Source organism: Rhinopithecus roxellana, chromosome 8, assembly GCF_007565055.1.
Source record: "Rhinopithecus roxellana isolate Shanxi Qingling chromosome 8, ASM756505v1, whole genome shotgun sequence".
NCBI lineage: Eukaryota > Metazoa > Chordata > Mammalia > Primates > Cercopithecidae > Rhinopithecus > Rhinopithecus roxellana.
In genome coordinates, this window is record NC_044556.1 from 41,715,535 (window position 1) to 41,742,138 (window position 26,604).

General features: G+C 41.8%; 1 protein-coding gene across 5 annotated transcripts in view; it reads left to right on the forward strand.

The window, feature by feature from the left end:
* The window catches only part of ASH1L (ASH1 like histone lysine methyltransferase), a 226,326-nt gene that overhangs the window by 105,804 nt on the left and 93,918 nt on the right, over positions 1-26,604 (forward strand). For all 5 annotated transcript variants that reach the window (XM_030937140.1, XM_030937139.1, XM_030937143.1 and 2 more), the window contains one exon: positions 19,052-19,793. In XM_030937140.1, coding sequence (XP_030793000.1) covers positions 19,052-19,793 — 742 coding nt within the window. The remainder of the gene's footprint in view (positions 1-19,051; positions 19,794-26,604) is intronic.

Consider the following 26,604-nt stretch of genomic DNA (forward strand, 5'->3'; position numbering starts at 1 on the left):
AGTCATGTGGTTAAGTCTTGTGTCAATGGGACCAGAAAGTATAATCCTTTTGGCAGTAGGGGCTGGATAGCAAATATTTATAAGTAATAAGATAGTCTATCATGTGTGTATGTTTAAAAAATGCTACAACGTTACAATATGAAGAATGGAGTGTGGCAGATGCATGCAGGCAGAGTAGATAATGGCTTCAGATTTGAATATATTAAATGTGGACTGTCTTTAGCCTATTTAGGTAGAGATATTGAATAGACTGTTAGAAGCAGTGGTTTATACTGAGAGAGAGACATCTGTGGTAGATATCTACCAGTATATATATGAACTTGAATTTGGCAGTGAAAGAGATCACCCAGGGAGAACGTGTTAAGTGAGGTGACGGGGACGGAGACCTAAGAAACTTGAGCATTTCAGAGGGAAGTGGAAGAAAAGATGTTTCGCGAAGGAGACTTAAATATGAAACATCAAACCGTATATGTCACAGAAGCCTGAACAAGACTTCAGAGTGGAACAGATTAGTCAACATTAGATGTCACAAAGTGGTCAAAAAGCGTTCGATCAGAAAGTGTCAAATGATTGAGAAGATAAGAAAAAATAGTCTGAGAATGTGAAAGTTTGGAGCTTGAAAGAGGGAAAGGAAACTTAAAATTCAGGTAGCATTGAAATAAATTAGAGCTCTTTATTTCCAGCAATGTGGTAGATTAGGTGTGCAGAGCAAACACCTTGTTATCTAAAACCTAAAAATGCATGGACAACATTTCTTACAGGATGACTGAACTTTGAAGTAACTAAATAGGAAACCAGAAACTTCAGAAAGTTCAATTCAACAGAGATAAAGAGCGTTAGAGCTGCTTGACATCTGCTTGATCCCTGGTGGCTGGGAGTCTGGTAATTGGATCATATCCAGCTGCAAGAGACAAAAGACAGAGCCTAGGACTCTAGTAGAACAGAAGACCACATCAGACTTCCATGCATAAAGTTGGAACCCCCAAAAGGTGACACTTAACAGTGTACGGGAAAATAAAAAATAAACCTATCACAGAAAAGGATAGTTTCTTGTTTTAGTTTTGGCTTTGAAAGGAGCAAGAAAACGAAGGAGTTCCTGACCACAAGCTCTTACTCATTCTCTGCCTCTCCTACAGATTTATATTGCTTGTCAGACCCAGAAAAAAGTTAAAATAAAATTTGTCATAGGTTGGTAGTCTTCCCAGTTGCATTGCAGAACCAAATGCAAATACTGTGGAGAATCGCCATTAAATATAAACCTGAGCTTTCAAAATCACTATATTCACAATTTTGGTTGACCTAGCGTTCTCATATATTGTAGCAACACAGGGAATGACAGCCTTTATTTTGCAGTTTTTAAAGGCAAAGAAGTAAACCAGAATCATGTCCTAACCTTCTAGGTATAGTCAAAGGAACACCATACCTCCAGAAACCATCTGTTTAGTAAACCGAGGTATGTAAATAACTGTAGAAACAAAAAGCAATTTGCATTTTGGATAAGATGCCTCAAGGCCCATCCTTGAACTGAATTCCCTGTTTTTGAGATAAATCCAAAGCGGTAATATACTAACAGTATATGATTTTACTGAAAGCTGTAGTTGTTATTATGCATATCAGGAGCCCATAGTAACAAAATTATTATTGATGAGTAAAATCTAAGCCTTTTCTGGAGGTTTTTATTATCTTATTAGGTCTTTAGGACGTAATATGAGGATAGCTTTTCATTTCTGAAATGAGTATTTGCAAGTACTCTGTTAAAGTTTATATCTCTCTTAGGTCTTTTTTTAGTATTTGTAGCTTTTAAGATATTTATGTCTGTCTGCTCATTTCTCAGGTATTTGACGTAACTGAAGATTTTTATAATTAGGACCCAAATCCATGGTAATTTTCACATTCTAGAGAATGTAAAGCCCTTCAATAGTGTTTCACAGAATCATTTCATCTTTTTATAGCTGGTTTACAAATACTGTTACATTGATGAGAGAGGTAGTTCTTTTATAATTTTATTATTGAGCAACTACTATATTCAGGCTACCAAATTCAACTACTATATTAAGCCAAAAGACTGTAAGAGACATTCCCTAATACCAAGGAACTTATGTTAAGATCAGTTTATCTTGAGAGCAACAATAAAATATGCTAGTGATTTTACAGAAATTTATTTTTCATTTTTATTTTTTTGACAGAGTCTCGCTCTTGTCACCCAGGCTGGAGTGCAGTGTCGTGATCTCAGCTCACTGCAACCTCCACCTCCTGAGTTCATGCGATTCTCCTGCCTCAGCCTCTTTTGTAGCTGGGATTAAAGGGACATGCCACCACATGCCTGCCTAATTTTTGTAGTTTTAGTAGAGATGGGTTTTCACCATGTTGGCCAGGCTGGTCTCTAACTCCTGACCTCAAGTGATCTGCCCACCTCGGCCTCCGAAAGTGCTGGGATTACAGGCGTGAGCTGCCACTCCTGGCCTGTATAGTATTATTCTACACATAACTGAATGCTGAAATGATGGAAAGTTAATCAGAAAATGCTTCCATAAACTTTGTATTGAGGCTTAACAGACATCATATATATGCCATGACTAAAGAGGTAAGTGGGAGAAGAGGAGAAGGCATTTTGATGTAATAGGAAAACTATGTACTTTGACTTAGATGTAGTTGATTCATATTTAGCAATATTGTGTAACCTTACAGAAGTTACGCAAACCATTAAACCCATTGCTTTCTTGTCTGTAACATGAGGCTACTTCTATTTATCTTGCAGACTAGTGGGAATTAGAGTAAATGGATAGGAAATTTTTATCACTGAATTAGTTTTTGAGTAAATAGTAACTTCTTTTTTTTTTTTTTTTTTTTTTTTGAGATGGAGTCTCACTCTGTTGCCCAGGCTGGAGTGCAGTGGTGCCATCTGAGCTCACTGCAAGCTCCACCTCCTTGGTTCATGCCATTCTCCTGCCTTAGCCTCCCGAGTAGCTGGGACTACAGGTGCCTGCCACCACACCGCGCTAATTTCTTTTTGTATTTTTAGTAGAGATGGGGTTTCATTGTGTTAGCCAGGATGGTCTCCATCTCCTGACCTTGTAATCTGCCCGCCTCAGCCTCCCAAAGTGCTGGAATTACAGGCATGAGCCACTGTGCCCAGCCTTTTTTGTTTTTTTTTTTTTGACACGCAGTCTCCCTCTGTTGCCCAGGCTAGAGTGCAATGGTGCAGTCTCGGCTCAGTGCAGCCTCCACCTCCCAGGTTCTAGAGTTTCTCCTACCTCAGCCTCCCGAGTAGCTGGGACTACAGACGTGCACCACCACATCAGCTAATTCTTACATTTTTAGTAGAGATGGGGTTTCACTATGTTGGCCAGGCTATCTTGAACTCCTGACCTCAGGTGATCCACCTGCCTTGGCCTCCCAAGGTGCTAGGATTAGAGGCGTGAGGCATTGCACCCAGCCGTAAATGGTAACTTCTGTTGTTACTGTTGCTACTGTTGGCCCTTCTGCCATTATTATGAGGGTATAGAATGAGAATTAGGTCATATACAAGGGAGACAGGGTATAGTGGTAAAACTTAAAAAAAAAAGATTGCAAAGGCGTTTAGCCACATTTTTTCTTTTTTATGGGACAGAGTCTTGCTGTGTCACCCGGGCTGGAGTGCAGTGGCATGATCATGGCTCAGTGCAGCCTCCGCCTCCTGGGTTCAAGTGATTCTCCTGACTCGACCTCCACAGAAGTTGGTACTATAGGTGTGAGCTACCATGCCTGGCTAAGTTTTGTATTTTTAGTAGGGGCAGGGTTTTGCCATGTTAGCCAGGCTGTTCTTGAACTCCTAACCACAGATGATCTGCCTGCCTTGGCCCCCCAAAGTGCTGGGATTACAGGCATGAGCCACCCTGCCTGGTCTGTTTAGCCGCATGTGATGAGTTGTCTTAAATCTTTGCTGAGTACTAGGCCCTCCTCGCATAGAGTGAAACTCCAAAAAAACGCCCTAAGAAAAACTAGGGCGTTGTATATGAAAAATTCCTAAGGTTTACATTTGGCACGAGACATTTGAACTCTGACTACCAACTGTAGGGTCCTTGGGGACAATTGTGAAGTCCCCCATAAAGATTACATCTTGGCCAGACGTGGTGGCTCACGCCTGTTATCCCAGCACATTGGGAGACCAAGGCGAGTAGATCACTTGAGACCAGGAGTTTGAGGGCAGCCTGGCCAACATGGCAAAACCCCATCTCTACTAAAAACACATAAAAATTAGCCAGACATGGTCACACACGCCTGTAGTCCCAGCTACTTGGGAGGCTGAGGCAGGAGAATTGCTTGAACCCAGGAGTCAGAAGTTGTGAACCCAAGATCATGCCACTGCACTCCAGCCTGGGCAACAGAGCAAGACCCTGTTTCAAAAAGAAAAAAAAAAAAAGGTTACACCTTAGCAGGACTAAAGTATCTCTGGAATGAAGATTACACTAGACCCTAGTAATGATTTAAAACAGGGTTCGAGGAATCAAACTGTCAAACTGTTCTACAAGTAACTGATTTTTTTTTTTTTTTTTTTTTTTTTTTTTTGAGACGGAGTCTTGCTCTGCCGCCCAGGCTGGAGTGCAGTGGCCGGCTCTCAGCTCACTGCAAGCTCCGCCTCCCGGGTTCACGCCATTCTCCTGTCTCAGCCTCCCGAGTAGCTGGGACTACAGGCGCCCGCCTCGTCGCCCGGCTAGTTTTTTGTATTTTTTAGTAGAGACGGGGTTTCACCGCATTAGCCAGGATGGTCTCGATCTCCTGACCTCATGATCCACCCGTCTCGGCCTCCCAAAGTGCTGGGATTACAGGCTTGAGCCACCGCGCCCGGCCCAAGTAACTGATTTTTAAAACAAAGTTCAACATTTAAAAACATTTTAATTGTGAAAAAACAAAATTTTGTTTTAATTGTGGCAAAATACAGATAATATAAAATTTACCGGCAGGACACGGTTGGTCACACCTGTTTTTTTTTTTTTTTGAGATGGAGTCTCGTTCTGTCGCCCAGGCTGGAGTGCAATGGCCCGATCTCAGCTTACTGCAAGCTCCGCCTCCCGGGTTTACGCCATTCTCCTGCCTCAGCCTCCCGAGTAGCTGGGACTACAGGCGCCCGCCACCTTGCCTGGCTAGTTTTTTGTATTTTTTAGTAGAGACGGGGTTTCACCGGGTTAGCCAGGATGGTCTTGATCTCCTGACCTCGTGATCCGCCCGTCTCGGCCTCCCAAAGTGCTGGGATTACAGGCTTGAGCCACCGCGCCCGGCGGTTGGTCACACCTGTAATCCCAGCGCTTTGGGCGGCCGAGGCGGGCAGATCACCTGAGGTCAGGAGTTCAAGACCAGCCTGGCCAACATGGCAAAACCCTGTCTTTACTAAAAGTACAAAAATTAGCCAGGCATGATGGTGGGCGCTTGTAATCCCCGCTACTCAGGAGGTTGAAGCATGAGAATCACTTGAACCCAGGAGGTGGAGGTTGCAGTGAGCCAAGATCACGCCACTGCATTCTAGTCTGGGTGACAGAGTGAGATTCTGTCCCCCCCAAAAAAAAATTTACTGTCTTAACCATTTCTAAAGCCATGTGCGGTGGCTCACGTCTGTAATTCCAGCACTTTGGGAGGCCGAGGCGGGCAGATCTTGTGAGGTCAGGAGTTCAAGACCAGTATGGCCAACACGGTGAAACCATATCTCTACTAAAAATATAAAAATTAACCAGCCATGGTGACACATGCCTGTAGTCCCAGCTACTCAGGAGTCTGAGGCAGGAGAATCACATGAACTTGGGAGGCGGAGGCTGCAGTGAGCTATCACGCCAGTGCACTCCAGCCTAGGAGACACAGCTAGACTCCCCATTTCTTTTTTTTTTTTTTTTTCAGACAGTCTTGCTCCTATTTCCCAGGCTGGAGTACAGTGGCATGATCTCGTTTCACTGCAACCTCTGTCCCCCAAGTTCAAGTGATTCTCCTGCCTCAGCCTCCAAGTAACTGGGATTACAGGTTTCCGCCACCATGCCAGCCATATTTTGTATTTTTAGTAGGGACAGGGCTTTGCCATGCTGGCCAGGCTGGTCTGGAACTCCTGACCTCAGGTGATCTGCCAGCTTTGGCCTCCCAAAGCGCTGGGATTACAGGCATGAGCCACCACGCCTGGCCTAGACTCCCCATTTCTAAGTGTACAGTTAGTTCACTAGTGTTAAGTACATTTACATTATTGTGCAACCAATCTCCGTAATTTTTTCATCTTGCAAAACAGAAACTCTATATCCATTAAATAAGAACTTCATATTCCCCTGTCCTTTCAGTCTCTGGCGATCACCCACTAAAGTGGAACCATACGGTGTTTTTTTTTTTTTTTTTTTTTTTTTTGAGACGGAGTCTCGCTCTGTCGCCCGGGCTGGAGTGCAGTGGCCGGATCTCAGCTCACTGCAAGCTCCGCCTCCCGGGTTTACGCCATTCTCCTGCCTCAGCCTCCCGAGTAGCTAGGACTACAGGCGCCTGCCACCTCGCCCGACTAGTTTTTTGTATTTTTTAGTAGAGACGGGGTTTCACCGTGTTAGCCAGGATGGTCTCGATCTCCTGACCTCGTGATTCGCCCGTCTCAGCCTCCCAAAATGCTGGGATTACAGGCTTGAGCCACCGCGCCCGGCCACGGTGTTTGTGTTTTTATGACTGGCTTGCTTAACTTAGCATAAGGTCCTCAGGGTTTATTTATTTATTTATTTTTGAGATGGAGTTTCACTCTTGTTGCCCAGACTGCAGTGCAATGGAGAGATCTCAGCTCACTGCAACCTCCACCTCCTGGGTTCATGGGATTCTCCTGCCTTAGCCTCCTGAGTAGCTGGGATTACAGGCATGCACCACCACACCCAGCTAATTTTGTATTTTCAGTAGAGACTGGGTTTCTCCATGTTTGTCATGCTGGTCTCGAACTCCTGACCTAAGGTGATCCACCCGCCTTGGCCTCCCAAAGTGCTGGGATTACAGGCGTGAGCCACTGTGCCCAGCCAGGGTTTATCCATTTTTTAGCATGTGTCAGAATTGCCTTCCCTTTTAAGGCTGAATAATATTCCTTTGTATCTTTTACCACATTTTGTTTATTGTTGTTGGTTTATAAATGGTTGCTTGGGTTGCTACCAACTTTTGGCCATTTGTGAATAATACTGCTATGAGCACTGGTGAACAGATACCTCTTCCAGACCCTGCTTTCAGTTCTTTTTGGTATATACCCACAGGTGGAATTCCTGGATTATATGGTAATTCTATTCTTAATTTTTTGATGGATTGCCCTACTGTTTTCCACAATAGTGTACCATTTTACATTCCCATCAACAGTGTACGAATGTTCCAGTTTTTTTGACTTCAACATTTTTTAAAGGAAGACAACAAAATCCTAACAATGTAACATTAAACTATCTAGCATCCTGTAAAAAATTAATAGGCTTGCCAAGAAGCAAGAAAATATGACTCAGCAGAAGAAAAATCAGTGGAAACTGCCACAGCAACAACATGGGGTATAATTGATACTAAATGAGCTATTTTTGATAATTTAAAGGAAAATGTGAACATAGGAAGGATAGAAACGAAAGATATTAAAAAATCCGCCAGGCATGGTGGCATGTGCGTGTAGTCCCAGTTACTCTGGAAGCTGAGGAGAGAGGATAGTTTGAGGCTAGGAGTTCAAGGATGTAGTGTAATATAACTGCACCTGTGAACAGCCACTGTTCTGCAACCTGGACAACATAAGGAGACTTCATCTCTTTAAAAAAAATCAAATGCAACTTCTATAGATGAAAAATGCAATATCTGAAATGAAAATTTCACTAAATGATGTAACAGCAGATTATATCCTACGGAAGAAAAGATTACTAGACTTGGAGAAATACAAATAAAAGTTATCCAAAATGAAGTACAGAGTGGAATAAAAAATTGACTAAAAAAATGAATGAGGGCCGGGCGTGGTGGCTCAAACCTGTAATCCCAGCACTTTGGGAGGCTGAGACGGGCGGATCATGAGGTCAGGAGATCGAGACCATCCTGGCTAACCCGGTGAAACCCCGTCTCTACTAAAAAATACAAAAAACTAGCTGGGCGAGGTGGCGGGCGCCTGTAATCCCAGCTACTCAGGAGGCTGAGGCAGGAGAATGGCGTAAACCCGGGAGGCGGAGCTTGCAGTGAGCTAAGATCTGGCCACTGCACTCCAGCCTGAGCGACAGAGCAAGACTTCGTCTCAAAAAAAAAAAAAAAAAAAATGAAACTTTAGTGACCTCTGGTACAATATCAAGAGGGCTAATATACATGGGATAGAGTCTCATAAAGAACAAATTTTAGCCGGGGCGTGGTGGCGGCTGCCTGTAGTCTCAGCTACTCAGAAGGCTGAGGCAGGAGAATGATGTGAACCCGGGAGGCAGAACTTAGAACTTTCAGTAAGCCGAGATTGCACCACTGCACTCCAGCCTGGGCGACAGAGCAAGACTCTGTATCCAAAAAAAAAAAAAAAAAAAAACACATTTTCCTCATATTCTTTTGAAGTGCATGTGGAATTATACCAGGATACCATCCTATTCTGGGTAATCAAATGTCTTGATACGTTTTAAAAGATTAAACTCATGCAGAATATATTTTCAGACTACAATAGAATTAAATTAGAATTCAGTAACACAAGTTACGAAATTCTCTAAGTATGTGGAAATTAAATAATGCACTTCTAAATAATTCATAAGTAAAAGATGAATTCCCAAAAATCAAATTAGAAAATACTTTGAAATGAATAAAAATGAAAACACATAGAAATTTGTGGGATAATCTAAGAATATTTATAGCTGAGATTATTAAACACCAAAGATCTATCTAAGTCAGTGGCCCAAGTTCTCACCTTTAAGAAGCTGGAAAAAGAAGAGCAAGTAAAACCCGCATTAGAAAGAAGAAAGTGGGCTGGACGCAGTTGCTCACGCCTGTAATCCCAGCACTTTCAATGGCCAAGGCGGGCAGATCACAAGGTCAGGAGTTCGAGACCAGACTCACCAACATGGTGAACCCCCGTGTCTACTAAAAAAATACAAAAATTAACTGGGCATGGTCATGCGCACCTGTAATCCCAGCTACTTCGGAGTCTGAGGCAGGAGAATTGCTTGGACTGGGAGGCAGAGGTTGCAGTGAGCTGAGATCACACCATTGCACCCCAGCCTGGGCGACAGAGCAAGTCTCCGTCTCAAAAAAGAAGAAAGTGAAAGTTGGGTGGTGTGGCACCCCTATGCCTGAAGTCTTAGCTACTTGGGTGACTGAGGCAGGGAAAGGACTGCTTAAGCCAAGGAGTTTGAGGCCAGTCTGAGCACCTTGGCAAGACCCATCTCAAAACAATAACAACAACAGCAACAAAACAAAAAGAAAAATAAAAATTAGCCCAGAATAGCCAACGTTATTTCTAAGCTGAAAGGGAGAAATCACTTTACCTGACTTCAGTTATACTACAGAGCTATGATAACCAAAACAGTATGGTACTAGCATAAAAATAGACACATAGACCAGTGGAACAAGAGAGCGAGCCCAGAAACAAATCCACACACCTACAGTGAACTTATTTTTGACAAAGGTCCCAAGAGCATAAAATCTCTTCAATAAATAGTGCTGGGAATACTTGATGTTCATATGCAAAAGAAAAACTAGACCCCTGTCTCTCAGCACATACAAAAACTGAAATTAAAATGGATGAAAGGCTTAAATCTAAGATCTCAAAAGTATGAAACTACTGTAAGAGAACGTTGGGAAAATTCTCCCGGATATTGGTCTGGACAAAAATTTATGAGCAATACCCCACAGGCACAGGCAGCCAAACAAATATGGATAAATATGATTAAATCAAGTAAAAAAGCTTCTGCACAGCAAAGTATACAATCAATAAACTGAAGAGACAACCCACAGAATGGGAGAAAATATTTGCAAACTACGCATCTAACAAAGTATTCATAACCAGAATATATAAATTCAAACCACTCTATAGGTAAAAGTCTAATAATCCGTTTGAAAAATGGGCGAAAAACTGAAGAGGTATTTCTTAAAAGAAGATGCTACAAATGGCAACAGGCAAAGGTACTCAACATCATTGATTATCAGAGGAATGCAAATCAAAACTACAATGAGATACCATCTCACCCCAGGTAAAATGGCTTATACCCAAAAGACAGGCAGTAACCAGGTTGAGCGTGGTGGCTCACTCCTGTAATCCTATCACTTTGGGAGTCTGAGGCAGGCGAATTGCCTGAGCCCAGGAGTTCGAGACCAGCCTTGGCAACACGGTGAAACCCTGTCTTTACCAAAAATACAAAAATTAGCCAGTCTCATAACCCAGTCTCAAATAAATCAATTAATAAATTAATATTTTTTAAGAAAAACAGTACATGAGAAAAATCACCTAGTTGTCTACGTAGATTAAGGGAACATATTTGACAAAATTTGACATCTATTCATGATTTTTAAAAAAAGCTCTTAGAAACTAGAATAGAATTTGCTCAACCTATTACAGGGTGTTTGCAGAAAAACCTACAGCTCACCTAATACTTAATGGTGAAAGACTGAATGCTTCCTCCCTAAGATTGGGGAAAAGTTATAGATGTCCACTACTTCTTTTCAGCATTGTAGGGAAGTCTTAATATCTTACTTGGAGATAATACGACTTGCAGAAAATTCCCAAGGAATTTGTTTAAAAGTTGCTGGAACTTAATAAATGAGTTTAACAATACAATTTCTGTGTGTTTAAGCTCAGCATATAAAAATCATTGTATTTCTATATACAGTGAACAATTAGAAACTGAAATGTAGCCAGGTGTGGTGGCTCACACCTGTAATACTAACACTTTGGGAGACAGAAGTGTGTGGATCGCTTGAGCCCAGAAGTTCCAGACCAGTCTAGGCGACACGGCAAAACCCCATCTCTTTTTTTTTATTGTTCTTTTTTATTTTTTATTTTTAACCCCATCTCTATAAAAATTACAAAAATTAGCCGGGCATGGTGGCGCACACTTGTAGTCTCAGCTACTTGAGAGGCTGAGACATGAGAATTGCTTGAACCCAGGAGGTGGAGGTTGCAGTGAACCGAGATCATGCCACTGCACTCCAGCCTGGGTGAAAGCAAGACCTTGTCTCAAAAAAAAAATTAATTAATTGAAATATAAATAATACTATTTACAGTTGTATTAAAAGCCATTAAAGTCTTAATGATAAATTTAGAAAAACATGTATGGGATCTGTATAATAAAAAGTACAGTGGCCGGGTGCAGTGGCTCACAGTAATCCCAGCAGTTTGGGAGGCCGAGGCAGACGGATCATTTTAGGTCAGGAGTTCGAGACCAGCCTGGCCAAACGGTGAAACCCTGTCTCTGGTAAAAATACAAAAAAAAAAAAAAAAAAAAAAGTACAGTGTAGGCCCAGTGGCTCATACCTGTAGTCCTGGCAACATGGAGTACTGAGGCAGGAAGATCATTTGGGGCCAGGAGATTCAGACCAGTGTGGGTAACATAGTGAGACCCTGTCCCTTAGGGGGGGAAAAAAAAGAAAAAAAAAAAAAATACACGCACACACATACCCATCTATGTACTCACACAAATTTAAATTAAAATTAAATCACAAAAAACTAAAAAAATACAAAGTCTTTTTGAGAAAAATTGAAGAATAGGAGAGATATGTCAGAGACATTTTTGAAAGACTCATTATTGTTGAGATGTCACCTTTCTCCAGATCACTCTATAGTCAGTGGACTCAATGCAGTTGCAACAGGATTTTAATATAAACTGGCAGACTGATTCTAAAATTTATATAGAGGCCAGGTGTGGTGGTTCACACTTATAATTGCAGCACTTTGGGAGGCCACCGCAGGAGGATCACTTGAGCCCAGAAGTTAAAGACCAGCCTGGGCAACATAGACAACCCATCTCTTATTTTTTTTAAGTTATTAAAAAATGAAATTTAGACTGGGTGTAGTGGCTCACGCCTGTAATCTCAGCACTTTGGGATGCCGAAATGGGCAGATAACCTGAGGTCAGGAGTTCAAAACCAGCCTGGTCAACATGACGAAACCCTGTCTCTAGTAAAAATACAAAATTATCCGAGCATGAATGTGTGTAATCCCAACTACTCGGGAGGCTGAGGCAGGAGAATTGCTTGAACCCGGGAGGTGGAGGTTGCAGTGAGCAGCAGTCATGCCATTGCACTCCAGCCTGGGCAACAAGAGTGAAACTCCCTTAACTTTCAGTTGATTTTTGACAAATGTGACTATTTCAATGGGACAGGGATAGTCTTTTCAACAAATGGTGCCGTAACTACTGGATATCCTTATGGAATAAAAAGATCACTGACCTTGTTTCATACCACATGAAAAATTTAAATGAAAAAAGATCATACACCCCTATGAAATTTTGGAAATAATAAAACTTTTAGAAGAATAGGAAAAAATCTTTAAGACCTTGAGGGGTGGTCAAAGATTTCTTAAATAGTATAGAAAGCAAGGACCATTTAAAAAAATTTGACTTTATCAAACTTTAAGAATTTTGTTCTTCAAAAAACATTATTTAAGGCTAGACTTACGCCGGGTGGCTCATTCCTGTAATCTCAACACTTTGGGAGGCTGAGGCCAAAGGATCATTGAAGCAATACTCTGTCTCTATGAAAAAAAAAAAAACACTTAGGGAGGATGTCTCCAGATAATCACTTGAGCCCAGGAGTTGGAAACCAGCCTGGGCAACATAGTGAGACCCTGTCTCTAAAAAAAAAAAAAAAAAAAAAAAAAAAAAAGTAGAAAAATTATCCAGGTGTCCTGTCTCATGCTTGTAGTCCCAGCTACGTAGCTACGTTGGGAGGCTGACGTGTGAGAATCCCTTGAGCCTAGGAGGTTGATGCTGCAGTGAGCTGTGATTCTGCTGTTGCACTCCAGCTTGGTCAACAGAGCCAGACTCTGTCCCTTTAAAGAACAAACAAATAAGGCTGGTTGTGATGGCTCCTGTCTGTCATCCCAGCACTTCAGAAGGCTGAGGCAGGTGGATCACTTGAGGTCAGGTCAGGAGTTCAAAACCACCCTGGCCAACATGGTGAAACCCCATCTCTGTTAAAAATACAAAAATTAGCCAGGCATGGTGGCAGGCACCTGTAATCTCAGCTCCTCAGGAGGTTGAGGCACAGGAATCCTGTGAACCCCGAGAGGCGGAGGTTGCAGTGAGCCAAGATTACACCACTGTGCTCCACCTGAGTGACAGAGCGAGACTCCATTTCAGAAAACAAACAAACAGAAAATATTATTTAAGAAAATGAAAATGTAAGCCACAAAGTGAAAGAACCCAATAAAAATAATCGGCAAAATATCTGAATAGAATTTTCTCAAAAGAATGCATATGAATTGCCAATAAGCTCATGGAAATATGCTCAACATCAGGGAAATCCAGATTAAATTTATAAATGAGAACATGCCCACTAGAATGATTAAAATTTAAAAGACTGGATAATACCAAGTCTTGGTAAGGATGTATAGGATCTTTTTTTTTTTTTTTTGAGACGGAGTCTCGCTGTGTCACCCAGGCTGGAGTGCAGTGGCCGGATCTCGGCTCACTGCAAGCTCTGCCTCCCGGGTTCATGCCATTCTCCTGCCTCAGCCTCCCTAGTAGCTGGGACTACAGGCACCCGCCATCTCGCCCAGTTAGTTTTTTGCATTTTTTAGTAGAGACGGGGTTTCACTGTGTTAGCCAGGATGGTCTACGATCTCCCGACCTCGTGATCCGCCCGTCTCGGCCTCCCAAAGTGCTGGGATTACAGGCTTGAGCCACCGCGCCCAGCCAGGATGTATAGGATCTTTAACTCAGTCATTGATGATGGGACGATAAAATAGAACAATCACTTTGGAAAAATTTCTTAAACATACATTTACTTGATTTAGTAATTCTAGGCAGGTACAGTGGCTCGCACCTGTAATCCCAGGACTTTGGGAGGCCAAGGCAGGCGGATCATTTGAGGTCAGGAATTCGAGACCAGCCTGGCCAACATGGTGAAATCCTGTCTCTACTAAAAATACAAAAATTAGCCAGGCATGGTGGCAGGTGCCTGTAGTCCCGGCTACTCAGGAGGCTGAGGCAGGATAATCACTTGAACCCGGGAGGCAGAGGTTGCAGTGAGCCAAGATCACGCCACTGCACTCCAGCCTGAGTGACAGAGCGAGACTCCATCTCAAAAAAAAAAAAAAAAAAAAAAAAGATTTAGTAATTCTAGTCTTAGGTATTGACCCAAGAGAAATGAAAATATGTTTAAACAAAATGTCATGTGCACACAAAAACTGGAAACAATGCAGATTTCCAGGTGAATGTGTAAAGAAATTATGGTATATTCATTTAATTCAGTTGTAAAAAGAAATATGTGAATAGTAAAAAGGAACAGTAAAAAGAAATGCGGCAATGTGAATGATTCTCAGATTTATGCTGTGTGAATGAAGCTGTACAATAAAATGCATATTCTATCTTTCCATTTATATGAACTTCTAGAAGAGCAAACTTAATGTATAATAGGAAGCAGATCAGTTGTTTCTTCTCTTGAGGCTGTGGATGACAGGCAATTTATTTTCTTGGAAAGGACACACAATAACTTTTTAGGGTGACAGAAATGTTCTATATATTGGTTATCATGATGGCTGCATGGTAAATTTTTCAAAACTCAAAAATGTATGTATAAAAAACATGCATTGAACATTATGTGGTACTTTACCACAATGAAGTTAATTTTGAAAATAAGTTACATCTAAAATATAGTGTGCAGCATCATGTCCTAGACTACCAAGAAACATAAATTGGCAGGCCAGAATTTGTGAAGATAGGAACAATTCAAAAATGAAGTGTGAGGTATTAATAGCTCTAAGTAAATGGCTCAGGAAGGAGGCTTCAAAAGTGTGTACCCATTTTAGGATTCTCTTTTAAACTAATATTCATGGATTAAATGCATTGGTAGCTCTGAGTAGTTGATGAAGGGATAGAGGAGATAAAAATAATTCCAAGATTTTGATCCCAGGATTCATTCTGTTGATTAATTATGTCCTGGTCATTGGAGATAAAAAGTGATTTTGATGAATACAGTCACATTAGTGGACCAAACATTGTTTGAGAGTTACATACATTAAACCACTAATTTGAAGTGTGATTAGTGTTAGGAAAGGAAAAAGTATTATGATAATTCTTAATAGGGGACCTAAATTAAGAATGAGGAGGATGCTTCCTGGTCAGGTAAATAATCTTTCAGGAAATTATGTCCTCTCTGTAAACTAAAAAATGAATAGTCATTAAGCAGATGAATTTGTGGAGAAAGATTGTTCCAGGTAGAGAGAAAGGCACACTCAAAGGCCTTGAATCAAGAAAAAGCATGATGACTTTAAGAAACTGAAGTTTATTATTACTAGAATTAAAGGTCTAAGGTAATGAGATTGAGGCTGGAAGAAAAGGTAATAATAATTTTCAAGTAGTTTTATGTGGTAAGAGCCTTTTTAAGAGTTGTAAGCATAAGCTGAAACCTGATAAAATTTGTGGGGTTTTTTGTTTTTTGTTTTTAGATGGAGTCTTGCTCTTGTCGCCCAGTCTGGAGTGCAATAGCATGATCTCGGCTCACTGCAACCTCTGCCTCCCAGGTTCAAGCAATTCTCCTGCCTCAGCCTCACAAGTAGCTGGGATTACAGGCGCCTGCCACCAAACCTGGCTAATTTTTGTATTTTTAGTAGAGACGGAGCTTCACCATGTTGGCCAGGCTGGTTTCAAACTCCTGACCTGATCCACCCACCTCAGCCTCCCAAAGTGCTGGGATTACAGGCGTGAGCCACCTTGCCGGGCCTTTGTGTTTTTTTTAAAGATCACTCAGGCTGCTATCTAAAGAATGAGTTGGAGGATGATGAAAATAGCAGCAGGAAGAACAATGTTTCAGTTGTCTGTTGCTGCCTAACAAAGCACCTTGAACTTACTGGCATGAAACAATAATCAGCTGTCATCTCCCAGGTTCTCAGGATTGCCTTCCTTTGGTTGTAACTGCATGGTGGTGAGCTAAAGTCATCTCAAATAATTCCTTATTTTGCCAGGCAAGTGGCTGTAATTCCAACACTAACTGTAATCCCAACACTTTGGGAAGCTGAGGTGGTTGGATCATTTGAGCTCAGGAGTTTGAGACCAGACTAGGCAACATGGCAAAACTCCATGTCTACAAAAAATACAAAAAAGTAGCCAGGCATGGTGGTGCATGCCTGTAGTCCCAGCTACCCGGGAGGCTGAGGTGGGAGGTTCGCTTGAGCCTGGGAGGTGGTGGTTGCAGTGAGCTGAGATTGTGCCACTAGGCTCCAACCTGGTTAACATAGTGAGACCCTGTCTCAAAAAACAGGCCGGGCGCAGTGACTTATGCCTGTAATCCCAGCACTTTCAGAGGCCGAAGCGGGCGGATCATGAGGTCAGGAGATGGAGACCATCCTGGCAAACACAGTGAAACCCCATCTCTACTAAAAAATACAAAAAAAAGTTAGCAGGGCGTGATGGTGGATGCCTGTAGTCCCAGCTACTCGGGAGGCTGAGGCAGGAGAATGGCGTGAACCCAGGAGGCGGAGCTTGCAGTGAGCTGAGTTTGTGCCCTGCACTCCAGCCTGGGCGACAGAGCGAGACTCCGTCTCAAAAAAAAAAAAGGATTCTTTATTCCAATATCTAGTGGTTGATACTGGTTGTTGGCTATGACCTCAGCAGGATCTTTTGGCCAGTGTGCCAACTCATTGCTTGGGCTTCCTTAGGGTTTGGAAGTTTGAATCCAAGGGCTTGTGGCGAGGCCGGGGTGGGGGCAGAGAGAGAGAGAGACCTTTTCTAACCTAACATTGGAAATCATCACATTCTTCCACTGAATTTGTTTGCTACGGCAAGTCTTCAGTGGCAGCAGAGAGGGACTAGACTACAACTTGATAGGGAAAGCATCAAGTGATTAATGGACATACTTAGCCCCACAAGGAATTACGCTATCGCTTCACGGCAGGTAGATAACATTACCTTAGTCTCGGTGGCTGCAGTAGAAGAAAGGAAAGTGGACAGGTTTAAGAGTTTAAACTAACAGAAGGCAGAATTTTATGATTTGTGGGAAGGGTGAAGGACCAAGAATAAATGATGTGGCCGGAGCTTGGATAACCAACGTCCTGCCACATGATTGATGGTCAGTATATATAACGTTGAATAGTTAGCTTTATGGTATCATTAACTGATGTTGGGAATCTGGAGGGAGGAGCAAGGTTGAAAGGAGCGAAAATGAAATGAGATGTGAATATGAGTTTGAGAAACCTGTGAAACATGCAAAAGTAGACAGAAGAAAGGTCTATTCAGAAAATAGAAACTCAGTGGTCATCAGAATATAGATGATAGTTAAAAGAATTGCTAAAGAGAGAATAGAGAGTGAGATAGGAAAAAAGCATAGAGTGGAGAGTTTTTAAAAGCTGTAGCATTTAAAGATTGGAGAAAAGGAAGGGGTCATTTTTTGTTTTGGTAATTTTCAGATAAAACTGAAGATTGGTATGAATATTTAGAAGTCACTTACATACTGATGATAATTGAGACTATGAGAATAAACATGTTCCCAGTGGGAAAGTAAGTATAAAAGGTAAATAACAAGTACTCTGTATTGAGGACCTCCACAGTTAAATTTAATGGAGTTGCAAGTAATTGAAAGTTAATCAAAGTATATTATAGAAATAGTATAGGCAGGATTTTAAAGAATTGTGATATCAAATATAGCTGAGAGTCTGAAATTTTTTACTTTTTTAAAATTTTATTATTTTTCTAGAGACAGGGTCTTGCTCTGTCATCCAGGCTAGAATGCAGTGGCGTGATCATAGCTCACTGCAGCCTCAAACTCCTTGGCTCAAGCAATCCACCTGCTTCAGCCTCCTGAGTAGATAGGACTGTGGGTGCAGGAAACCACACTGGGCTGATTTTTATTTTTGGTTGAGACAGGGTCTCAGTACGTTGCCCAGGCTAGTCTCGAACTCCTGGCTTCAAGTGATCCTTCCACTTCAGCCTCCCAAAATGCTGAGAGTACAGGTGTAAGCCACCATTCCTGGCCTGAAAATGTTTAAATATCAAATTGAGACAAGGGTCTATAGGCCAGAGTTGATGATAAAATAAAATTTAAAAAAATGTCTTAAAAATTTAGACAAGGCTATTGGATATTATTTGAAGAAAGTTATTGGTAATTTGAGAAAAAGTTCATAGTCTGATGATATTGGGATCTAGAATGCCTGAGGCTAATAAAGGATTATCTAGTATAGTTATCACATTTAGAAGTCATATAGATAAGAAATCCATTAATTAACTTTGGAGAAGTATGACCCATGAATAATAGTAGTAAACTGGACAGCATGGGAAGTGACTTATTTTGAACTGATTTTTAAATTATTAGTATTTTTTGAGACAGAGTCTTGCTCTGTCATCCAGATTAGAGTGCAGTGACTCACTGCAGCCTCGATCTCCCAGGCTCAAGCAATCTTCTCAACTTAGCCTCATAAATAGCTGGGATTATAGGTGTGAGCCAGCATGCCTGGCTAATTTTTTTCTATTGTTTGCAGAGACAGCTTCTTGCTATGTTCCCTAGGTTGATCTCGAATTCCTTAGCTCAGGAATTCCTCCTGCCTTGGCTTCCCAGAATACTGGGATTACAGACACGAGCCACCATGCCCAGCCTTTATCCAACATTTAACTTTTAAGTCCCTTAGCTTAACTGCACCTTAATTTTTTTAATTTATTTTTTATTTTTGACCTTCATTTTTGAAGAATTAAATGTTTTTTCTTTCTACTCCTTACTTCAAAGTGAGAGTTGTTCTTTTTTAATTTATATATTATTAGAGAAATATAGGCCAGTTTTTGTTTTATCTTGTTGTAATAACCTTTTTCAGGAAAGTAAACCATCAATTTACCTATGATGTGTAATCTTGCTATGGAAAATAGAGCAGTACTCCCTTTTACCTGTGTAAAAACTTATTTAAATAGCTAGCTGTGTCCAATTTTGCCTATGTGTGATTTATTGTCTCTTTCAGTAAACGGAGTTCCCTCTCGAAGTCCAAGATTAGTTGCTTCTGGGGATGACTCTGTGGATAGTCTGCTGCAGCGGATGGTACAAAATGAGGACCAAGAGCCCATGGAGAAAAGGATTGATGCTGTGATTGCAACTGCCTCTGCACCACCTTCTTCCAGTCCAGGCCGTAGCCACAGCAAGGACCGAACCCTGGGAAAACCAGACAGCCTTTTAGTGCCTGCAGTTGCAAGTGACTCTTGCAATAATAGCATCTCACTCCTCTCTGAAGAGTTGACAAGCAGCTGTTCCCCCCATCATATCAAGAGAAGTGTAGTGGAAGCTATGCAACGCCAAGCTCGGAAAATGTGCAATTACAACAAAATCTTGGCCACAAAGAAAAACCTAGACCACGTCAATAAAATTTTAAAAGCCAAAAAACTTCAAAGGCAGGCCAGGACAGGGAATAACTTTGTGAAACGTAGGCCAGGTCGACCTCGGAAATGTCCCCTTCAGGCTGTCATATCAATGCAAGCATTCCAGGCTGCTCAATTTGTCAACCCAGAATTGAACAGCGGCGAGGAAGGAGCAGCATTGCACCTCAGTCCTGATACAGTTACAGATGTAATTGAGGCTGTTGTTCAGAGTGTAAACCTGAACCCAGAACATAAAAAGGGGTTGAAGAGAAAAGGTTGGCTATTGGAGGAACAGACCAGAAAAAAGCAGAAGCCATTACCAGAGGAAGAAGAGCAAGAGAATAATAAAAGGTAATTCCTCATTTAACGTATTATCTGAGTAGAGGAAACTAGCTTGGAACAACTATAATGTAACTCTGTAGCTGAATTACTAATTTCATCTTATAACCTTTCGCTTTTTACTATATGAGACCATTTCTTTTCAAAAATTGTTCTTATATATTGCTTTTACAAGTTATAATTAAGAACCAAAAAGGCTAGGCGCAGTGGCTTACACCTATAATCCCAGCGCTTTGAGAGGCTGAGGTGGATGGATCACTTGAGGTGAGGAGTTCAAGACCAGCCTGGCTGACATGATAAACCCTGTCTCTACTAAAAATATAAAATTTAGCTAGATGTGGGAGTGCATGCCTGTAATCCCAGCTACTCAGGAGGCTGAGGAGGGAGAATTGCTTGAATCCAGGAGACTGCAGTGAGCCAAAATTGCACCATTGCACTCCAGCCTGAGCGCGGAGCAAGACCCTGTCTCAAAAACAAACAGAAAAGAAGCAAAGGGCAAATAACAATCCACTCTGAACCCACTCACTTTACAGACAAAGGAAATCAAGGCCCAGAAAGATTATGTATTTTATCCAGTATAGAGACGTGTGAGCTCTGTGATCATTTTATGTGCATATCACATTTTGCTTATCCATTCATCCATTGATGGATACCTGGGGTGTTTCCATGCTGTAACACTGCTATGACAGTGGGTATACAAATACCTCTTTCAGACCCTGCTTTAACCTTGGGTATATTCTCAGAAGTGGAACTGCTGGATCATACGACATTTCTATTTTTAATTTTTTAAGGAACTGTCATGTTGTTTTCCACGAGGGCTATATCATTTTACATGCACAAAGATTTCAGTTACAGTGCACAAGGATTTCAGTTACTTTACATCCTCACCAACACTTGCTATTTTCAAATTTTTTTTATAGCAGCCATCCAAATGAGTATGAAATGGGTATCTCATTGTAGTTTTAATTTGCTATTCCCTAATGATTAGTGACAAACGTATTTTCTTTCTTTTTTTTTTTTTTGAGACGAGTCTCGCTCTGTTGCCCAGGCTGGGGTGCAGTGGCCGGATCTCAGCTCACTGCAAGCTCCGCCTCCCAGGTTTACGCCATTCTCCTGCCTCAGCCTCCCGAGTAGCTGGGACTACAGGCGCCCGGCTAATTTTTGTATTTTTAGTAGAGATGGAGTTTCACTGTGTTAGCCAGGATGGTCTCGATCTCCTGACCTCGTGATCCGCCCGTCCTGGCCTCCCAAAGTGCTGGGATTACAGGCGTGAGCCACTGCACCCGGCCTGGCAAACATATTTTCATACGCTTATTGGCTATTTGTTGTATCTTTAGAGAAATGTCTACTCAATCGCTTTTTCAATTTTTGATTGGGTTGTTTGGTGTTGTTGAGTTTTAGCAGTTCTCAATATATTCTGGATATTAGTCTCTTATCAGGCATATAAGCAAATATTTTCTCCCATTCTGTAGATTGCCTTTTTACTTTGTTTATGCTGTCTTTTGACATACAAAATTTTCTGATATCTATGAAGTCCAATTGTCTGTTTTATCTATAAAGCTATGGTAATCAAAACCGTATGATAGTAGCATAAAGAGAGACATATAGACCAATGAAGTAGAATAGAGAGCCCAGAAATAAAACCTTGCATACATGGTCAGATGATTTTTGATAAAGATGCCCAAACCATTGAGTGGGGGAAAGGACAGACTTTTTAACAAATCATGCTGGGAAAACTGGATATCTGCATGCAAAAGAATGAAGTTGTAGTCTTACTGTAAACCATATACAAAATTTAACTCAAAATGGATCAAAGATATAAATGTAAAATCTGAAACTATAAACTCTTGGCCAGGTGCGGTGGCTCACTCCTGTAATCCCAGCACTTTGGGAGTCCAAGGTGGGCGGATCATGAGGTCAGGAGTTCGAGACCAGCCTAACCAACATAGTGAAACGTGTCTCTACTAAAAAGAAAAAAATTAGCCAGGCATGGTGGTGTGTGCCTATAATCCCAGCTACTTGGGAGGGTGAGGCAGGAGAATTGCTTGAACCCAGGCAGGAGAATTGCTTGTAGTGAGCCAAGATTGCACCACTGCACTCCAACCTGGGCGACAGAGCAAGACTCCTTCTCAAAAAAAAAAAAAAAAAAAAGGGCTGGGCACAGTGGCTCACGCCTGTAATCCCAGCATTTGGGAGGCTGAGGCTGGCGGATCACCTGTGGGTCAGAAGTTCGAGACCACCCTGATCAACATGGAGGAACCCCTTCTCTATTAAAAATACAAAATTAGCTGGGTGTGGTGGCACATGCCTGTAATCCCAGCTACTCAGGAGGCTGAGGCAGGAGAACCCCTTGACCTGGGGAGGTGGAGGTTGCAGTGAGCCGAGATTGCACCATCACACTCCAGCCTGGGCAACAAGAGTGAAACTTTGTCTCAAAATAAATAAATAAAAATAAAACTGTAAACTCTTAGGAGGAAATACAGGGCAAAAACTTCACAGCATGGAATTTGGCCGTGATTTCTTAGATGTAATAACAAAGGCACAGGCAATAAACCATTTTTATTTTTATTTTTATTTATTTATTTTTTTTCGAGACGAATTTTCACTCTGTCACCCAGCCTGGAATGCAGTGGCATAATTCCCACTCACTGCAACCTCCACCTCCCGGGTTCAAGTGATTCTCCTGCTTCAGCCTTTTGTGTAGCTGGGATTACAGGTGCGCGCCACCATGCCTGGCTAATTTTTGTATTTTTAGTGGAGATGAGGTTTCACCATGTTGGCCAGGTTAGCTTCTAACTCCTGACCTCGGGTGATCCACCCGTCTCAGCCTCCCAAAGTGCTGGGATTACAGGCGTGAACCACCACACCTGGCCCATATTTAATATTTTTTAATGAACCAATTCAATGTTCATAATTTATAAATGGCTTTTCTTAATGTGGCATGTTCACTCTTACTCATATTCTCTATCATCTCTCCTGGTGAATCCTGGATAGAGAGGGTTTTTTTTTTTTTTTTTTTTCCCATCCACCTATATAAAAATAATTGCTTTTTTCTAGAGAATATATTTTTTAATTTCAGGAGCAATACACGCTGGTAATAAATAATTTAATGAAACTAGTAGTTTACTGATTTAAAAGTAAAAGTCTCTTTTCACGTGCTCTCCCTTCCTCTTATCCCATTTTTCTCTCCATGGATAATGTTATTAACAGTACATTGTGTATTCTTTAATGCTGACAGCTTGTCATCAGAACATACAGAATTACCTTATACCATGGTAGGAATATATTATAATTTATGTAATTACGCTGTTGTGATTGACTAGATCTTGCTTTTTTATATTTAGTTCTTTATGTCGCTTATGTAATACTGAGTATTAGCTATGAGTTAGAGGTTTAATTTTCTTTCAGTACTATTCATTAGAATTTAGCCATTCCCAACTTATTTGGAATGATACATTTATCATATACTAAGTTTTTGTTGTTGTTGCTGTTGTTGTTTTTGAAACGGAATCACCCAGGCTGGAATGCAGTGGCACAGTCTCGGCTCACTGCAACCTCTACCTCCTGAGTTCAAGTGATTGTCATGCCTCAGCCACCCAAGTAGCTGGGATTACAAGCATGAGCCACCATGCCCAACTAATTTTTGTGTTTTTAGTAGAGACGAGGTTTCCTCATGTTGGCCAGGCTGGTCTCGAACTCCTGACCTCAAGTGATCAGCCTGCCTTGGCCTCCCAAAGTGCTGGAATTACAGGTATGACTCATCACACCCAGCACTAAATTCTTTTTTTTTTTTTTTTTTTTTGAGACGGAGTCTCACTCTGTCACCCAGGCTGGAATACAGTGGCACAATCTCGGCTCACTGCAACCTCTGCCTCCCAGGCAAGCGATTCTCCTGCCTCAGCCTCCTGAGTAGCTGGGATTACAGGCGCACACCACCACACCCGGCTAATTTTTTTGTATTTTTAGGAGAAACAGGGTTTTACCATATTGGTCAGGCTGGTCTCAAACTCCTGACCTGATGATCCTCCCACCTCAGCCCCCCAAGGTGCTGGGATTACAGGCATGAGCCACGGTGCCTGGCCATTCTAAATTCTTTTTTTGAGACAGAGCCTCGCTCTGTCGCCCAGGCTGGAGTGCAGTGGTGCGATTTCGGCTCACTGCAAGCTCCAATCCCCAGGTTCACACCGTTCTCCTGCCTCAGCCTCCCAAGTAGCTGGGACTACAGGCGCCCGCCACCTCGCCTGGCTAATTTTTTGTATTTTTAGTGGAGACGGGGTTTCACCATGTTAGCCAAGATGGTTTCGATCTCCTGACCTCGTGATCCGCCCGCCTCAGCCTCCCAAAGTGCTGGAATTACAGGCGTGAGCCACCGTGCCCGGCCTCTAAGTTCTTATATATTGTTAGATCTCAGGGTCTTTTCAAATATTTTTATATTCTTTTCTATCAGGATATTTTGGTATCTCTGTCATAACAGTTTAATTATTAAAGCTTTAAGACACTGACAAGGAGGATGATTTCTGCGTTTACTGTAGTTTGAGACATCTTGACCATTTATGTGATGAAGGGTCGTCTTTAAAATGTGCTTCAAGAAAAGGCTTTCATCAGCCTGGGTAACATGGTGGAACCCCGTCTTGAGCAAAAAATACAATAAATTAGCTGGGCGTGGTGGCGTGCATGCCTGTGGTCCCAGCTACTTGGGAGGCTGAGGTGCGAGGATCACTTGAGCCAGAGAAGTGGAGGTTGCAGTGAGCCTAGATTGTACCACTGAACTCCAACCTGGATGACAGTGAGACTTCGTCTCAACAACAACAACAAAAAAGGCTTTTGTTTAGGTTAGCCTTTCCATTCCAGCAAATTCTAGTATCATGGTCAGCAAAATTAAACACATACTTTTTCACAAGATTGTATTCGGAGATTTGAAGAGATTATAAAGAGAAAGATAAAATTTATGCCCTCAAGAGATTGTGTAGGGAAGGACATGACACATTGAGTTCCCAGAGACAGCAACAGTTTTTCAACTTGTTCTAACTGGAGCTTACACTAGTACTTGTTATATAATATGTATTCATTTATTTTTTAATTAGTATTTGTTGCAAGATTATTATGTTTCATGTACTTAGAATTGATACAGTGGTGGGTAAATCCAGAAACTTTTCCTACCTTCATGGATCTTAACCATCCAAGTGCTATTATGAAGAGTTACTTAGAGTTATAAGAGTACTGTATATGATAGAAATAACTAACTTAGTTTCCCAGAACAAGTAAGGACTATACTGAAAAATGTGAAGAATAGGCTCCATCTGTTATTTAAAGGAGTGAGGAGAGAGCACAACACTTTAAGTCTGAAAAGGCATGATAGTTTCAGGCAAGCGAAAGAAAGCTTTTGTGGTCAAAACATGGAGTAGAGCAGCATGGGATACAGATAGAGGTTGTAGGGATCAGATTGTGCCAAGAACCTTGTTTGGTATATTAAAGATTTTGGTCACTGTTGATTAATATTAAACCAGAATGCACAGGAACAGTTTAATGGTTATGAGGTGGGCTTCTAGGCTCAGAAAACCTAGGTTCAAATCCTGGTTTTAAAAAGAAAAAGGTATATTTTTAAAACACTTATAAATTATTCCTGTAAAAAATAAAATCAGGGCCGGGCACGGTGGCTCAAGCTTGTAATCCCAGCACTTTGGGAGGCCGAGACGGGCGGATCATGAGGTCAGGAGATCGAGACCATCCTAGCTAACACTGTGAAACCCCGTCTCTACTAAAAAGTACAAAAAACTAGCCGGGCAAGGTGGCAGGCGCCTGTAGTCCCAGCTACTCGGGAGGCTGAGGCAGGAGAATGGTGTGAAGCCGGGAGGCGGAGCTTGCAGTGAGCTGAGATCTGGCCACTGCACTCCAGCCCGGGCGACAGAGTGAGACTCCGTCTCAAAAATAAAAAAAATAATAAAAAAAATAAAAAATAAAAAAAATAAAATCAGGCCAGGTGTGGTGGCTCACACCTGTAATCCCAGCCCTTTGGGAGGCTAAGGCAGGAGGATCACTTGAGGCCAGGAGTTCAAGACAGCCTGAGCAACGTGACTGGTTGTAGCTACCCTATCTCTACAAAAGCTATTTATTTATTTATTTATCAGACAGGGTCTTGCTCTGTCACCCAGGCTGGAGTACAGTGGCACAATCTCAGTTCACTGCAACCTCCGCCTCCCAGGCTCAAGTGTCTCCACCCCCATCCCTCCCTGCTAGTGGCTGGGACTACATCCCTCCCTGCTAGTGGCTGGTGGGTGCCACCAGGCCTGGCTAATTTTTGTGTTTTTTGTAGACATGGGGGTCTCACTATATTGCCCAGGCTGGTTTCGAACTCCTGCAATCAAGTGATCCTCTCGACTTGACGTCCCAAAATGCTAAGATTACAAGTGTGAGCCACCGCACCTGGCCCGTCTCTACAAAAAATTTAAAAATTAAATGAGCGTGGTGGCTCGTGTCTATGGTTCTAGCTACTTGGGAGCCTGAGGTGGGAGGATCACTTACACTCAAGAGGTTGAGGCTGCAGTGAGCTGTGTTCCTTCACTGCACTCCAGCCTCAGTGACAGAGTGTGACCTTGCCTCTAAAAATATATATATTATTATTATTTTAGAGACTTTGTCTCTAAAAATACATATATACTATAGTGAGACTTTGTCTCTAAAAATATATGTCTTATAATAATGTATAACATATATAAATATTATATATATGTGTATATATATATATTTTGTTGTTGTTGAGACTGTATCTCTGTCGCCCAGGTTGGAGTGCAATGGCTTGGCTCACTGCAACCTCCACCTCCTG